Source organism: Poromitra crassiceps (genome assembly GCF_964638095.1).
Source record: "Poromitra crassiceps genome assembly, chromosome: 14".
NCBI classification, from domain to species: Eukaryota; Metazoa; Chordata; class Actinopteri; order Beryciformes; family Melamphaidae; genus Poromitra; species Poromitra crassiceps.
Window position 1 is genome coordinate 36,960,643 of NC_139633.1, and position 18,663 is coordinate 36,979,305.

Genomic DNA, 18,663 nt, shown 5'->3' on the forward strand with positions numbered 1-18,663 from the left:
AAACCTGGCTTCAAATGCCCAAAAATTTTCTCGCTGGCGCCGTTCAGCCCTCAGCAAAAACTGGTAGCGAGGACATTTTTTGTGGCCCTCTCTATCATTAAAGTTGCCCATCCATGGGTTATGGCATGACAATATTTGTTCGGCCCCCGGCAACAATCTGGGTTTCTCATGTGGCCCCCCATGAAAAATAGTTGCCCACCCCTGAGTATGACTATAAGTGACTGGGCAGTGTAATATTATGACTATAAGTGACTGGGCAGTGTAATAGTATGACTATAAGTGACTGGGCAGTGTAATAGTATGACTATAAGTGACTGGGCAGTGTAATAGTATGACTACAAGTGACTGGGCAGTGTAATAGTATGACTAGAAGTGACTGGGCATAATAGTATGACTAGAAGTGACTGGGCATAATAGTATGACTAGAAGTGACTGGGCAGTGTAATAGTATGACTATAAGTGACTGGGCAGTGTAATAGTATGACTACAAGTGACTGGGCAGTGTAATAGTATGACTAGAAGTGACTGGGCATAATAGTATGACTAGAAGTGACTGGGCAGTGTAATAGTATGACTACAAGTGACTGGGCAGTGTATTAGTATGACTAGAAGTGACTGGGCAGTGTAATAGTATGACTACAAGTGACTGGGCAGTGTAATAGTATGACTAGAAGTGACTGGGCAGTGTATTAGTATGACTAGAAGTGACTGGGCAGTGTAATAGTATGACTACAAGTGACTGGGCAGTGTAATAGTATGACTAGAAGTGACTGGGCAGTGTAATAGTATGACTAGAAGTGACTGGGCAGTGTAATAGTATGACTAGAAGTGACTGGGCAGTGGAGAAGAGGGCAGTGACAGCTGGAGGAGTGAAAATCAATGAAATAAACTGGTGTCATCAGTGTCATCTTGAGACACAAAATGGCTGGTTGACTGGTTGTGTACCTTCAGGTAGGTTTTAGGGACGACTCCTCTGTTGCCTTTAGTGTCCTGCACCAGCCACCATCCATCTGCTGTCTTCCTGATGATCCTCAGCACCGCGCCCCTCTGAAACACAGGGCAACAAACAGTTTGTGTGACTTCTCCCGCATTATAACTTACAAATCTGCGGGAGTTGACAAAAATATGCGCGATTCTCGCAATCCCGCGCCAAATTTTAAGCCCTGGGAAGCAGCACCTCACGGAAGCTTTGAGCAGGAGCCTTGCCATTCACACCAGAAGCACTCTCTCTTCCTCAACGCTTCGCTCGGCGCTGCCCTCCCCCTGCTCACAACTTGCATTGACTTCGTGCCTGGCAGCTCGGGTGCAGCGCGCTTGAAAAATAGAACAGAAGCTGAAACTATCGCTGCAGCCCGCGTGCTGGTGTGATCGGTCTCGCCTCTTCACAAGGACGCTGAAATGAAACTGCCTCCACGCTGCGTAGCTTCAGCATTGCTTCAGCATTGCTTCAGCATAGCTTCGGCGTATGGTGTGTCCGGGCCCTAAGGATTAGATGTGAAATATTTTGCATTTCATCATTTATACAAAGTTGCTCCTTTGACTTGCAGAATGCACAACTGTTCTATTCCAATCACTTAACTTTCTGCATTTCTCCTGCTTATTTATGAACCTTGTTACATTGAGAAATTCCATCAGCCTGTTTGATGGACAGGAAAGCTTTCAGAATGAATATCTGACTTGTATAAATGGATTACCAACCTTTTTGGATTTGTGATGCCACATTGACGTCACAAAAATCTAGGGACCCCAGAATTTCAGTACATTGGTAATATCATAAGTATCATCATCAGTGACATCATCAATTGGGGTCGCGACCCCAAGGTTGTTGAACCACTGGTCTAGGGGTTGATCTTCACCACACACCAAACAGTGGCTGAAAATAAAGGTGTGTAGTTGCCTTGCGTGAGTCCTATCAGCCCAGAGCCATAGAGATATAAGAGTTGTGTCATCTCCATTCACTCCAATGGACCAGTTGATTTGTTGTATTTGTTTGACCTCGCCATAGTTCCTGGAAGTAAGTTTCTGGATTAAGCAGCAGTGTAGAGTTGCAGCAGAATGGGCCGTTTGTGAGGTACTTTGAAAGGGTTTAAAGACATTTAAAGAATCAAATTGTATATTATCAGCTTTATTTGATGCATTCAAGCGTACTTCCTGGAACTGTTCCCCCACACACACTAATAGCTATGTGAGTCACGTGTCTATCAAGCATTTTGGACATCAGTTGGCACCACTCTCTCTTTAGCTCACTCACTCTGTATCAGCCTAGATTTCAGAATGATTCTACTAGGACTAGAACTGTGGAAACACTGTTTGAAGGACGTGAGCGCCCTCTGCTGTTTGAAGTCAAGAAGATGATGGACAACATTTTTAAGACCAAATAAAAAGGCCAAGATGAAAGAAAATGTCCTCCGTTCAATTGATCAAGTGAGAAACTTTAGGACAGCACGGCGGCAGCTAGACATACATGCTCCAATGTCAGCTTGATGAGGGGGTCCAGGGGAGTCCCCAGCAAAATGAGTCAATGGTGTGAATTCACTAGGATTTCAATGAGTAGAAGTTAGCCCAAGGAGAGAATGTAGTGCATATACTTGGTCATTGCTTTCACTCGCTCCTGTTATCTCCCCATCGACATTACATTAAATTATATTATTATATTATATTATATTATATTATATTATATCATTATTATAATATTATAATCATATTATATCACATTATATTACATTACATTACATTACATTATTTTATATTATATTATATATTATATTATATTATATTATATTACATTATTACATTATTATATTATATTATATTATATTATATTATATTATATTATATTATATTACATTATATTATATTATAATCATATTATATCACATTATATTACATTACATTATATTATATTATATTATATTATATTATATTATATTATATTATATTATATTTTCGGGCAGCTGCACGTCGGCAGGTTCGCCAGCTGCAGCGTGACAGCTTGACACCCGACCATGAGTTCCGCTTAACAAATAAGCAATTTATTTTGCAGTCATGCAAACACATTGAAGAGTGCCTTTTTGTCTCTTTTATTTATTTTTTTACAGAAAACCTCTTTTTCATGATTATTCGAGAAGATGGAAAAACAATTGTTAGACCTGGTTATAAGAAGCCATTTTATAGAAATAGTGAAAGGGGCCTTAGTAGTAAAAGATTAGCGAGATGGTAACACTTTATTTGGATAGTCCACCTACACAGAGTCTACAGAGTATAGTAACAGTTTATTAGTTGAGATTGGGCCTGCACGATATGAGGAAAATCTGCGATGTGCGATAACATTGTTCAATATAGCGATGACGATAAATAAACAGATATTAAAGCATGCATATTAGCTATACAGTTCCTATGTCTTTCTGCTTTAATAATGCTAATATAGACCCCAAACATAGCGTATGCCCACTGAATAAAGAAATTAAATACACACTGACTCTAGCTGAAACTACACACAGCGTGTTTGGGCTTTGGCAGAGGGGCGGAGCGCACTGTTGCAAGGGAAAGGTGTACGCTGGATTTACAACACAAGACAAAATGATCCGATGCTGAGTGGGAATGCATGACGCGTGTAAATAAAACCACTTTTGTTATTCATTGCGTTTCAGGCAGCCTTTGCGATGTGTTTATTGCGCATGTTCATATTGCGATGACGATGAAAATACGATTAATTGTGCAGCCCTAGTTGAGATTCAACAATTCAGCCGTTTGTCTTTGTCTGTAGATGTTGTATGAAAAGCTTATTAGTTTACATTTAACAAACAGATTCTGTTGCTTCCTGTTCCACACACCTGCACCTAGTGTAACATGTATGTTCATAACCTGTTCCACACACCTGCACCTAGTGTAACATGTATGTTCATAACCTGTTCCACACACCTGAACCTAGTGTAACATGTATGTTCATAACCTGTTCCACACACCTGCACCTAGTGTAACATGTATGTTCATAACCTGTTCCACACACCTGCACCTAGTGTAACATGTATGTTCATAACCTGTTCCACACACCTGAACCTAGTGTAACATGTATGTTCATAACCTGTTCCACACACCTGAACCTAGTGTAACATGTATGTTCATAACCTGTTCCACACACCTGCACCTAGTGTAACATGTATGTTCATAACCTGTTCCACACACCTGAACCTAGTGTAACATGTATGTTCATAACCTGTTCCACACACCTGCACCTAGTGTAACATGTATGTTCCACACACCTGCACCTCGTGTAACATGTATGTTCATAACCTGTTCCACACACCTGAACCTAGTGTAACATGTATGTTCATAACCTGTTCCACACACCTGAACCTAGTGTAACATGTATGTTCATAACCTGTTCCACACACCTGCACCTAGTGTAACATGTATGTTCATAACCTGTTCCACACACCTGCACCTAGTGTAACATGTATGTTCATAACCTGTTCCACACACCTGAACCTAGTGTAACATGTATGTTCATAACCTGTTCCACACACCTGAACCTAGTGTAACATGTATGTTCATAACCTGTTCCACACACCTGCACCTAGTGTAACATGTATGTTCCACACACCTGCACCTCGTGTAACATGTATGTTCCACACACCTGCACCTCGTGTAACATGTATGTTCCACACACCTGAACCTAGTGTAACATGTATGTTCATAACCTGTTCCACACACCTGCACCTCGTGTAACATGTATGTTCATAACCTGTTCCACACACCTGCACCTCGTGTAACATGTATGTTCATAACCTGTTCCACACACCTGCACCTAGTGTAACATGTATGTTCATAACCTGTTCCACACACCTGCACCTAGTGTAACATGTATGTTCATAACCTGTTCCACACACCTGAACCTAGTGTAACATGTATGTTCATAACCTGTTCCACACACCTGCACCTAGTGTAACATGTATGTTCCACACACCTGCACCTAGTGTAACATGTATGTTCATAACCTGTTCCACACACCTGAACCTAGTGTAACATGTATGTTCATAACCTGTTCCACACACCTGCACCTAGTGTAACATGTATGTTCCACACACCTGCACCTCGTGTAACATGTATGTTCCACACACCTGCACCTCGTGTAACATGTATGTTCCACACACCTGCACCTAGTGTAACATGTATGTTCATAACCTGTTCCACACACCTGAACCTAGTGTAACATGTATGTTCATAACCTGTTCCACACACCTGCACCTAGTGTAACATGTATGTTCATAACCTGTTCCACACACCTGAACCTAGTGTAACATGTATGTTCATAACCTGTTCCACACACCTGAACCTAGTGTAACATGTATGTTCCACACACCTGCACCTAGTGTAACATGTATGTTCATAACCTGTTCCACACACCTGCACCTAGTGTAACATGTATGTTCATAACCTGTTCCACACACCTGCACCTAGTGTAACATGTATGTTCATAACCTGTTCCACACACCTGAACCTAGTGTAACATGTATGTTCATAACCTGTTCCACACACCTGCACCTAGTGTAACATGTATGTTCATAAATTGTCACATAGACTCTATAGATAATCTGCTTAGAGTTTCAGCCCGACGGGACCCGACTCAGCACGACGGGTTCGGGCTTCAACTTACTCGGGTCGGGTCGGGTGGGGTTTGAATTTTCAGGCCCGGTGAGAACTCTAAATCTGTTGAACAGTTGAATTGTTGAATGTCAACTACAACTAATAAGCGGTTGAAATGTGACAAATACTCTGTAGATGATTATTAGATGTTACCGATGAGTTAATGTCATTGAAGACTAAATCCTAATATTGTTTGTATGAATGTGATCATTTATTTATCACTTCTTCTGCCATGTTGCTCCATGTGCAGGAAATGATGAACCATCACAATGCCTTGTGGGCCGAATGCTGCCCTCGATCTCGGGAAACAGGAAGTAACTCACCTGAACAGAAAGATCTCCTTCCTGTTCTCCTCTGAAGTCGCTGAGTGCTGTGTAGATACAAGGGTCAGACTGAGAAGGCGGCTTCACTGCTCTCTTCTCATCTTCATCATTGACGTCACCGTCGTCATCGTCACTGTCATCATCGTCATCGTCATCATCTTCCTCGCTGTCTTCCTTGGAGGTGTGACTGTGGATCAAAACAAAGCATGTGGAAAAAGAGCAACACCGTCTTAACGCGACTTTGCAATGTTAATTAACCAGACGGGCGTCTGCCTAGTACACTGGTAGATTCCTTGTATAGCAACACAAGGGTTGCAGGTTCGAGCCCCTGTGTTACCTCCAGTTTGGTCGGACGTACATACAGGCACAATTGGCCATGTCTGCAGGTGGGAAGCCGGATTCAGGATATGAGTCCTGGTCGCTGCACTAGTGCCTCCTCTGTTCGGTTCGGGGAGCCTATTCCGGGAGGAGAATAACGTAATCCTCCCACGCGCTACGTCCTGCCAGTGAAACTCCTCCTTCAACAAACCATGGTAATACTTAAAGCATATTTGAACATTTGAAGGCAAACTGTTACGTTACGTTTCTGCTGACATATTCACCTTATGTAGCCACGCCCATTTGACCCGGTTGTGTGGTCGTGTGACGACTTCTGGCAAAAAAAGAAAGAAAAAGGCTGGCTGCTCCAATAGCATCTAACTCTGAATTAACTAATAATTTAGCCAATTGTATGTAACATACCAAATAAAAGCAAACGGCAATGTCTAAGAATGCAATGCCATGTAACTGGCTCATTAATTCTCGCATTCCAGGGAATTACGTTAACATCTGCAGGTCTTATAGACGTAAGTGGCTCGAGCTGCGCTCGGAGGACAGAAAACCATCTGAAGCTTTCTTTGTTGGAGTCCAGGTATGTTTTACAAGAAAGTGCCCGTCATTGTCGATGATAACGTTATCTGACCTGGCTAACAGTGGATACTCGGCTTGCTTGCTGTGTACCGAGCTCAAAGTAGTAGGCTACGTTCTTTGTTTTACCCCCTGCACTGTCCGCTACAAAAACAACTCTCTTATTTGACGTTCCGTGACCACCGGAAGTGTTAAAACAACCCGGAATAATTTGGCCCACTCCCGCGTCTGAACATAAGCTGAATACAACACACTTTTTTTGTTGCATGTTCTTGAAACTAATAATGACATATTTTGTCAAGAATATGGTTATGGCAGAAATAGCCTGAAATACAGTGATATTATTTCAGGGCCATATGGCCCACCCCTACCGTGCAGCAGCGCTGGGTCCTGGAGGTGAAAGCTCCAGAGAGAGGCTGTGGAGATGCTCCATGAGGCCCTGCAGTCGTCTCTCCTCCTCCTGCTTCCTCTGCTCGTAGTTCCCCACCGGAGCCGGCTCATCGGCCTGACGGCAACACAGACAGCAGGTTATTGTTTCAGTTTAGGTTAAGAGTCAGCTTTGATCAGACACAACACAATATAGTAGGGTTACATCAAACTGTCTGGAAAAGACCAAAGAAAACAGGTCATATTAGTTGTTTGTCATTTTTGTGATGCAGAACTTGAGGCTCATTCTACTGCTGAACTCTTTACAGCTTATTTAGGCTTCAAGGAGAACTTCTGGGCGTCCTGGTGGCTCACCTGGTAGAACGCGCACCACAAAGGCTGTTCTTCACGTGTCCGACCCGGGTTCAAATCCAACCCGTGGTCGTTTGCCACATGTCATCCTCTCTCTCTCCCCACCTTTCCTGTCTGCCTACTGTCCTATCTGATCAAGACAAAATACCCCCAAAAATAATCTTAGAAAAAGGAGAACAACACTGATTTGTTTTGCACATGATCTCACACATATCCCAAAACTGTAAACAATTTGCAGGCGTTCATTTAGTTTGACAGTTATTGAGAGTTGATTTGAATTCATTTAGTTTGACAGTTATTGAGAGTTGATTTGAATTCATTTAGTTTGACAGTTATTGAGAGTTGATTTTAATTCAGTTTTCAAATATGTTTGAGATCATGTGCAAATAAATCAGCGTTTTTTTCTCCGGTGACGTCTTTTAAGTGTAATCTAAAAGTATGACAGTATGGCACTAACCTTGGTCAGCTTCTTCAGTGTTCCCATCATCTTCTGAGCCGAGGTCTGCAATTCTCGACACCTGTTTGTTAAGTGGACACATTGTCATGGACATCACATGTCCTGTTTGTTAAGTGGACACATTGTCATGGACATCACATGTTCTGTTTGTTAACTGGACACATTGTCTGTCTGTCTGTCTGTCTGTCTGTCTGTCTGTCTGTCTGTCTGTCTGTCTGTCTGTCTGCCTGTCTGCCTGTCTGTCTGTCTGTCTGTCTGTCTGTCGGTCTGTCTGTTTACCTGTGAAACGCCTCTTCAGTGGCTCCACACCGACTCTTCTGCACATCCTGCAGCAGACTGTCAACCTGGGTTAGAGAAACAGCCCAGAGCAGAGGTGGCCATTCGAGTCAAATGACTAGTACACACAGTTTAAAGACAAGCTGAAATGGGTCTTTGTGACGTATTCCCACTGAAACAGGCTAGAGAGGCAGGACATAGCCTGTGATCCACATTATGGATCCCACTCGATTTGGGGCAGAACAAGCCGGCACCGCTCCGCACCGCAAAATTATGTATTTTACCGGACAAATCTGAAAGCTACCGGTCACGTTTCAATAAGTCTGTGTACAAACACAATATCATGTAAATACAGCGCTGTGGAGTGCGTAGACGCTGGCTGGCTCACTGCGCGAGCCTCGGAGCAGAGGACCGGGAGGGTGCCTCCGGGCGGATAGCCGTTTCCAAGCCAAAGCAGAGTGCTGCTTGCTGGCTTGGAGCATCCAACCAGCCACAGTAAGAGCTGCGGTAAATAACAATATTCCTGGAATGCGAGTGTAACAAGCCAGCTACATGTCCTTTGCATTCTACATTAACTCATTGAATGCCATGGACGTCCTTCGACGTCCAATTAAATAGTGACGTAGAGTGCCACGGACGTCCTTCGACGTCCAATGCGTTTTTTGACGGTGGGACGTCGATCAAAGCCTTCCGCAGCTCCTGTACAACTATAGTAGCTATTGGAGGTCTATAACCTATTTTACAGAACCCTTAGGTGGCGACAGTGCTCTCCAGATTACAGAAATGTCAGGAATACACAGCCTGAAATAGCCTTGATGAAAGAGAACCCGCTCATGCTGCAGTCTAGAGCCATGTAGATTGTTCTGGCTGCAACTGACGGTGCGTGCGAACACAGTCAATCCGCGCACACAACTGAGTCCTTCTGCCTCTGTCTGTCTGTCAGCATAGTTTCTCCACATGATTAGCCGCTAGAAAAGCAGCAGCGCGACACTGAAAAGCCAAACCTTTCACTGCAGTCCGCGTGTGGCTTCTCCATGTTGCGCTGCCTGGGAGGCGGCGCTTCCCAGGCTTCCTAGACGCTTGGTGCGAGGCTGTGTGTTACTAGTGTGGGGAGGAGTTTTCAGCTGAGGGGGGGGAGGGGGGGTGGGGCACGCAGGGCAGGACACAACTACACCACATCACTACATCAGAAAATATTACCGTATCTAGAGTCAGTGAATGTGCTTGAAATGCTGCATTTCACAAAAGGCTGAATATCTCAGCTTATAATTTGAAATGCCTGAAAACGCTGAAAACAACCTATCTTCTCCGGCTCATAACTAAAGAACGGAAAATGGTATCAATAAACTTTTTTTTGCTGATGATACAATAGAGTCTCCTTGTTCTTTTTGCGTGTTCGGTGTTTACATAGTAATATCACACAATATTCTGTGGGCCTCGAGAAATCACTGAAAACGCTCTGAAAACTCTGGCACTGGGAGCGTCCGTTCTCCAAAAGTGGCTGGCACTCAATGAGTTAAATGAAGATATTACCGTTAATTTTATTTTGTATGTTACATACTTATTGGCCAAGTATTAACAATTATGGGCTGGAAAATTCTGCCGAGGTGGGCTAAATTACTGGCTTCCGTAGGAGGACTATCATATCTTCGGTCTGCAATCGGACGTCTGAGACCGGTAGGAGAGCGTTTTGAACAGCCTTTCCCCTTTATTGCCTATTGGAACGCTATGTGCACGAGTATATTAAATATAATATACAGAGTACAGTAGTAGGGTCACTTCTGGGGCTAGGTTTCTGGTGACTCGGGACTCGACTGTGATGATTCTAGTCTTGAGAAAATATCTTGGTTGTGTAAATGACTTTGATTCAAAGTGATTTGATTTGTTCCAGCAGACGATTTAATTTAAATTCTGTTTTCTGAACTTGTATATGGAATGATTGAATTTGTTGAAGTTGAAACAAATTTGATAACAAAAACATAACACTTGTGTTTTGAACCTTTTTTTTTTTACTTTTAAAAGTCTAAGAAATTGAGTTTTCTTTCATATATTGAATTGAATGATACTGGGCTGTTGAATTGCTCTGACTTGACTTGCTGTTCTATCTGGATACGTGTGTGCATAGTACCTCTCCTATCTGGTAGCGTGATGACAGGATCTACTACACAAACTTTGTTTCAGTTCAGCCGCCTGTAACGTTACATGGTACCTTTCATTTCCTGGTGTCGACAGAACATCACAGTGAAATACAGAAGCGTGGTACAAAGGAACTCACACAGCACAGCTCGTAGATCAAGACTCAAGCGACTGCATTCAGCCTAGCCTGGTAACCAGCCCCAATGAAAGTGCTGAATGAAGAGTAGGTGCTGCTGACAACTGTGATTCATATGGAGCTGGATACCAGGCTACATTCAACCTAGCCTCAACGAGAGACTCATCAGTCATTCTGATGAGTCTCTCGTTGAGGCTACATTCAACCATAGTTTACTATCAAACCTGTCGTTTGATGTCGTCCGTGTCTCTCTGGACAAGTTGCAAAGGTCCTTTTCGTTTTGGAGGCATTTGCACAAAGATAAACAGCCCACATGTGCAGCTCTGCAGATGCTGCTACTCCATCTGACAGCACTAGCTAGCGTTAGCAAACATGCAGACGTCCTGCCATTGGTCGCTGGGCAACCTTCTTCTTCTTCTTCTTCTTCTTCTTCTTCTTCTTCTTCTTCTTCTTCTTCTTCTTCTTCTTCTTCTTCTTCTTCTTCTTCTTCTTCTTCTTCTTCTTCTTCTTCTTCTTCTTCTTCTTCTTCTTCTTCTTCTTCTTCTTCTTCTTCTTCTTCTTCTTCTTCTTCTTCTTCTTCTTCTTCTTCTTCTTCTTCTTCTTCTTCTTCTTCTTCTTCTTCTTCTTCTTCTTCTTCTTCTTCTTCTTCTTCTTCTTCTTCTTCTTCTTCTTCTTCTTCTTCTTCTTCTTCTTCTTCTTCTTCTTCTTCTTCTTCTTCTTCTTCTTCTTCTTCTTCTTCTTCTTCTTCTTCTTCTTCTTCTTCTTCTTCTTCTTCTTCTTCTTCTTCTTCTTCTTCTTCTTCTTCTTCTTCTTCTTCTTCTTCTTCTTCTTCTTCTTCTTCTTCTTCTTCTTCTTCTTCTTCTTCTTCTTCTTCTTCTTCTTCTTCTTCTTCTTCTTCTTCTTCTTCTTCTTCTTCTTCTTCTTCTTCTTCTTCTTCTTCTTCTTCTTCTTCTTCTTCTTCTTCTTCTTCTTCTTCTTCTTCTTCTTCTTCTTCTTCTTCTTCTCCTCCGGTGTTTTATGGCGGTTGGCATTCTTAATTGTTGCATTACCGCCACCTACTGTATTGTAACAGCTTCACACTTTATGGTCATTTAGTTGCATGGTTGCAAGTCCACCCTTTTCTCCCCGAGAAGAGCCTGGTGACGCGAGGTTATGTCCACCCAAGTGGCAACGTCGCTGGATTACGCCTTTCTGTCAGAGATAGATAGATAGATAGATAGATAGATAGATAGATAGATAGATAGATAGATAGATAGATAGATAGATAGATAGATAGATAGATAGATAGATAGATAGATAGATAGATAGATGCATTCGCGGCTCCTGTTGAAATGTCTAACTTGTCTTCTGTAGCCTAATGTGCTTTTGTGTCTGTTATTTTTAATTCTGCTTTTTATTCTTCTCCATGTTGGAGATGTAACATAAATGTATGCTCAGTAATACACAGTGTTTATGGGGCAGCATAAGGGACAAAATTAAGACTACTGAGAAGCCGTCGGAGGCTATATCTTTGCCGAAGCCAGCTATGGATCTGGCCAATGATCTGTCAGCACCGGCAACTGAGAGACCGTCAGTGAGAAATGAGAAGCCGACTATTGATTTGTCTTACCAAGCAATCCACTGGATCGGCTATTGGATCGGCTGGTCATTAGCTTGGAGAGGCTAGCTACTAGCTTGGAGAGGCTGGCAACCCACTGAATCAGCTATTGGATCGGCTGGTCATTAGCTTGGAGAGGCTAGCAACCCATTGGATCGGCTGGTCATTAGCTTGTCTAGGCTAGCTACTAGCTTGGAGGGGCTGGCAACCCACTGGATCAGCTATTGGATCGGCTGGTCATTAGCTTGTCTAAGCTGGCTACTAGCTTGGAGAACTGCAACTGAGCCATCATTTGCGAAACCACAGTCAAGCCAGCCGCCACTTGGCTTTTGATGCGCGTCTATTCATGCTGTAACGGTACTGCTGCTTCACCGGTGTTCGGAGCGGGCTAAAAAGTCGAGTGTCACAATTCAGCGATCCTTTCTCACATTTACTTTACCATACTAGATCGACATTACAACAAACAGCGTATTGAATGACTGTTGAATATGTCACAAAAGTCCAACCTTATTGAACGATCGTAGCAGGAGTTTCGCTTGGTACTATCATGTTGATGCGCTCAACAAGGTGGGAAAAACAGGCATTTCCGGGACTGGTTTTTCAAAATAAAAGCACGATTAGACTCCAGTCTAGACCACACAGATTTAGTGTTTTTTCCGACTTTCTAAGTACTGTACAATCGCATAACTCCATAATCCCACACCATGATTGACAGTTGTGTGTACACTACCCCCCTGGGTATACACTCTCATGAAATTAGCCATTTTCACGGTTCCATTTTGGAGAAATTGACAAAGTCTCAATACTGAACTTGAAAAATGTGTTTATTCCGACTTTCTAAGTACTGTACAATCGTATAACTCCATAATCCCACACCATGACTGACAGTTGTGTACACTACACCCCTGGGTATACACTGTCATGAAATTAGGCATTTTCACGGTTACATTTAGGAGAAATTGACAGTCAAATTCTCAATACTGACCTTGAAATATAAGGAAAGAAAAATAAAAAAACACCCTAAGAAATGAAAGGTAACTAAAGACAATCACAACGTTGCAAGTGCAATCAAATTAATTATATACAATACGTACATGAGTGATGGAGTGTTCTGACTATATATGAATTTGTGTTTATTTACATGAAATTTACAGTCTGAGCAAAATAGGCATTAAATAGGCATGAGTTTCCATGAATGTACAGTCTGAGTTAAATATGAGTTTACATTGAATCTACATTAAATTTAGAAGCCGAGTTCAATATTAATGGGCAGTGAAGTAACATGAATTTACAGTCCCGGTTAATTATCAGTTTACATTGAATTTTCCATGAAATGATGATGAGAATAATTTGAAAAATAATATAATAATAAAAAAATAAAAATAAAAATGGCAATAAAATAAAGTGCAGGATAAGACCAACAATAATTACTATAACAAAGTGTAAATATAGCAGCAAGCGGCAATACCAGGGTTTCAAGTCTGCTGACGTCACAATAATGTCACAATGTCTATGGCATCATCAGTGATGTCACAATTGCTCGAGTTAACCAAAAACCCCAAATGGTCGAGTGACATCACCGATGAAAACCCCAAATGGTCGAGTGACATCACTGATGATGTCAAATGCCTATAACATCATCAGTGCCAATGACATCATTAGTGTAATGAGATCAAAATGATGATCAATAATGATGTCACAATGTATGACATCATCAGGACTTACCTGATGACATCACATACGAGCAATTTCTATGACATAATTTCCAGTTGAGTAGTCTCGCTGGCCAGCCTCCTCTCGATGGGCGGCACTTAGCGGCAGTGCCCTTGGAAAATAGTTTCCAACAATACAACTTATCATTTTCAGCGTGTAGCAATGAGCTAGCGTGTAGGTTTCTGTCGTTAGCTTGCTAGCTAGTTACCATTGTGATTGACATGGTCGGAGCCAATGACAGACTTTGTAATAAGCCGGGAGCGGACATCCGGCTGCCACCGAAACAGTCGCTCCAATGGGAGAGCAGCTGTAGAGCAGGGGAGGGTTTATCCCAGTTGCCTGTTTCTGCGGCACCAGACTCCTCGGACGGAAGGGAAAGGAGGCTGGCCAGCGAGATTACCAGTTCAGTGACATCACTTTACATCATTTTTTTTTTACACTAGATGAATTAGCCATGGTCAACTACTGACCTCCACGTGCACATGAGCGAAATCACACAGAGAAGGGGCTGCACTGCTTAAAAAGTGAGAATTAAAAAAATGCAGATAAGAAAAGATATGCACATCAACACGAAAATTAAAAAAAAAAAAATCTAGGGCATCTAGTGAGCACCAATATCTGTCATTGGACCAGATTTCAGGTGTCTGTGATGTACCAACGCACGGGAATTTGCATCGTGGCGGAAGAGGAACAAAGAAAGTAAATAAAGTCAAAATAATAGGGGTTCTGCACCTGTGGGGCTTGAAGCCCTAACTAGTATGAAGGAGCACTTATAGTTCAATGAGGGGAGGGTTCATTTGCATACACAACAATTCCAGATGAATGCATCATCCGTTGCCCGTTGGAACTCTTCTTCATCCATCTCCAGGCACTCAGTATGGTACCAACGAAGACAGCTGTCACACTGGATCTGTAAATGCTTAAAGGAGAATTTCGGTTTTTTACACCACGGTCCTCATTTCCAGTTTAGAATATGATGTTTTACTCACCGAAATAGTTTTGCGTCATTCGGATGCCCAGGGAAGATTTTGAGCTCCGAGTACACTCTTCAAACAGGCTAGAACCGCTAGAACGTGAGCCCACGGGGGAATTCTGCACGGCAGTGCACGCACTCTCTAAATGACACTTTTTCTGTCAGATCACGGTTCATTATGGTTGTAAATATAATTATCTAGCTAATAGCTACAAGCTAGGCTAACAACAACACCGGAGTCAGCGTTGATCTGCCCCGGTGGGGTTACAGTGCGTATCGTCCCCCTCTGTGAAACCACTTCTTCAGAGAAACCACAGAAGGGGGACGATACGCACTGTAACCCCACCGGGGCAGATCAACGCTGACTCCGGTGTTGTTGTTAGCCTAGCTTGTAGCTATTAGCTAGATAATTATATTTACAACCATAATGAACCGTGATCTGACAGAAAAAGTGTCATTTAGAGAGCGCGTGCACTGCCGTGCAGAATGCCCCGTGGGCTCACGTTCTAGCGGTTCTAGCCTGTTTGAAGAGTGTACTCGGAGCTCAAAATCTTCCCTGGGCATCCGAATGACGCAAAACTATTTCGGTGAGTAAAACATCATATTCTAAACTGGAAATGAGGACCGTGGTGTAAAAAACCGAAATTCTCCTTTAAGTAGAGACGTCTGAGAGGTTTGCAGCAGACAAGTGGAGCGACTGTGGGGGTGAACGCCCCAGGACCAACGCTCAATAGGACCCACCCGGCTGAGCTACGTCTTCATTAGCCTAATTCAAATCTGTGAATCCAACAACTTGTGTGAAACCTCCCTAGTTATTGTTTAATAATGATCTCCGCCAGGCGAGAATCCCCTGGAGGAGATGTATTTGGCCGTGTGTGTGCTTGTGTGCGTCTGTGTGTTCTCCTCTCCTAATGCGATCTGAGTAAAGCCTAGACGGAATTTCATCAAATTTGCCTCAAACTGATGGACTCACTGATTAACAACTGATTTTAGTGTTCAAAGGTCAAACTCAAAAGGTCACTGACTGTGACCTCACAAACGGCATTCCCAAGTTCGTTAACGCGATATGTCAAAAATGGCTAGATGGAATTACTTCCAATTGGTTAAAACGTCGACTTGGATGCAAGGATGAAATGGTTACATTTTGGTGATCGAAGGTCAAGGGTCAATGTCACTGTGATCTCTTGAACGCCATTTTCAAGCTCGTTTCCCCGAAATCTCAGGAATGTCTTGATGGAATTTCTTCGAATTTGCCTCAAACGTCCACTTGCACTCAAGGGATGACCTGATTACATTTTGGTGGTCAAGGGTTAGGGTCATTGTGACCTCTCGAACACCATTTCCAAGCTTGGTAACCCCATCTCTCACCTTGACCTAATTTCTTCATATTTGGCCCAAACATCAAAGTCTAAAAAGACATGCATTTCAACTGTTCACTGGTTGGGGCAGGCATATATTTGCGGGGCAGTCTTTCTAGTTTTAATTTATAAACGAAATCCATTCAGCTTTTTTCTCACCGACTTCACAAGTCAACGGCGAGTGGCTTCAGTTTTTCCCCTGCCCAGGGCAGTTTCTGGCCCTTTTAGCAGCCCTATGCTACATCTTATAGTGGGGCGCCCAAACCACTGTCATCATAATATCCCTGAATGAACATGAATGACGATGCATAGTTCATCATCTATAAACCTTCTAATTAATCAATTACACACAATATTAACAATAACTATGAACGAATTATTTTATTTTCGTGTCAGCACAATTGACCATCCCACATGCGATTATCAGACACATCAACAATCAATAACTTAACAAAACGTTCTGGTGTGTTATCCAACCCCAAATCTATATATACTGTATATATATATACTGTATATATACACTGTATACACCATATTATATCTCAATGGTATACACACACACACAAGGGTAGAACAATACCATACCCAGTCGGTCATCGGAGGCCCTGTCTCAGGTGGTCTTGTGTTGCAACAGAGGACGCATTGGCTCTCTATGGGAAACACTAATGTACAGAAGCAGACGTTACATCTTGAAAAGTACAATAACAAAATCAAAATATAGCCACAAGCGCCGATTGACGGGTGACCTGGGGATATATGAGACATAATAAACACCAAATAGTGCACATTTATTCACAGTTGGTATGCGCACAAGTAAACAATGTTTGGTTGAGATCCGGTGACCTGATGGTTTCCAAGCAGTAGTAGTAGTAGTAATAGTAGTAGTGTTGGTAGTAGTGGGACTGGTAGTAGCAGCAGTAGTTGTAATTGACGATTGTACAGTACTTAGAAAGGCGGAAAAAACACCTTTTTCAAGGTCAGTATTGAGATTTTGTCAATTTCTCCACAATGGCACCGTGAAAATGACTAATTTCATGAGAGTGTATACCCAGGGGTGTAGTGTACACACAACTGTCAGTCATGGTGTGGGATTATGGAGTTATGCGATTGTACAGTACTTAGAAAGTCGGAAAAAACACTAAATCTGTGTGGTCTAGACTGGAGTCGAATCGTGCTTTTATTTTGAAAAACTAGTCCCGGAAATGCCTGTTTTCCCACCTTATTGAGAGCATCAACATGATAGTACCAAGCGAAACTCCTGCTACGATCGTTCAATAAGGTTGGACTTTTGTGACATATTCAACAGTCATTCAATACGCTGTTTGTTGTAATGTCGATCTAGTATGGTAAAGTAAATGTGAGAAAGGATCGCTGAATTGTGACACGCGACTTTTTAGCCCGCTCCGAACACCGGTGAAGCAGCAGTACCGTTACAGCATGAATAGACGCGCATCAAAAGCCAAGTGGCGGCTGGCTTGACTGTGGTTTCGCAAACGATGGCTCAGTTGACCGCAGTTCTCCAAGCTAGTAGCCAGCTTAGACAAGCTAATGACCAGCCGATCCAATAGCTGATCCAGTGGGTTGCCAGCCCCTCCAAGCTAGTAGCTAGCCTAGACAAGCTAATGACCAGCCGATCCAATGGGTTGTTAGCCTCTCCAAGCTAATGACCAGCCGATCCAATAGCTGATTCAGTGGGTTGCCAGCCTCTCCAAGCTAGTAGCTAGCCTCTCCAAGCTAATGACCAGCCGATCCAATAGCCGATCCAGTGGACTGCTAGGTAAGACAAATCAATAGTCGGCTTCTCATTTCTCACTGACGGTCTCTCAGTTGCCGGTGCTGACAGATCATTGGCCAGATCCATAGCTGGCTTCGGCAAAGATATAGCCTCCGACGGCTTCTCAGTAGTCTTAAATTTGTCCCTTATGCTGCCCCATAAGTGTTAAGTGTAGGCTATATAGCAGAACGATCAATATATATATATATATATATATATATATATATATATATATATATATATATATATATATATATATATATATATATATATAGGCTGTGTGTGTGTGTGTGTGTGTGTGTGTGTGTGTGTGTGTGTGTGTGTGTGTGTGTGTGTGTGTGTGTGTGTGTGTATATAACAGGTACTGATACAGCCTTGTATATAACAGGTAATACTGATACAGCCTTGTATATAACAGGTAATACTGATACAGCCTTGTGTATAACAGGTAATACTGATAGCAGCCTTGTATATAACAGGTAATACTGATACAGTCTTGTATATAACAGGTAATACTGATACAGCCTTGTATATAACAGGTAATACTGATACAGCCTTGTATATAACAGGTAATACTGATACAACCCTGTATATAACAGGTAATACTGATACCAGCCTTGTATATAACAG

General features: G+C 42.4%; 1 protein-coding gene across 1 annotated transcript in view; it reads right to left on the reverse strand.

The window, feature by feature from the left end:
* LOC310789561 (nephrocystin-1-like) overlaps nt 1-11,126 on the reverse strand; it is a 65,754-nt gene extending 54,628 nt beyond the window's left edge. The window contains exons 1-6 of the mRNA XM_083651200.1: nt 10,843-11,126; nt 8,350-8,414; nt 8,071-8,131; nt 7,247-7,380; nt 5,970-6,156; nt 946-1,047 (exon numbers count right to left, since the gene is read on the reverse strand). Of these exons, the coding sequence (XP_083507326.1) occupies nt 946-1,047; nt 5,970-6,156; nt 7,247-7,380; nt 8,071-8,131; nt 8,350-8,414; nt 10,843-10,908 (615 nt within the window). The 5' untranslated portion in view covers nt 10,909-11,126. The remainder of the gene's footprint in view (nt 1-945; nt 1,048-5,969; nt 6,157-7,246; nt 7,381-8,070; nt 8,132-8,349; nt 8,415-10,842) is intronic.
* Nucleotides 11,127-18,663: the final 7,537 nt, after the last annotated feature.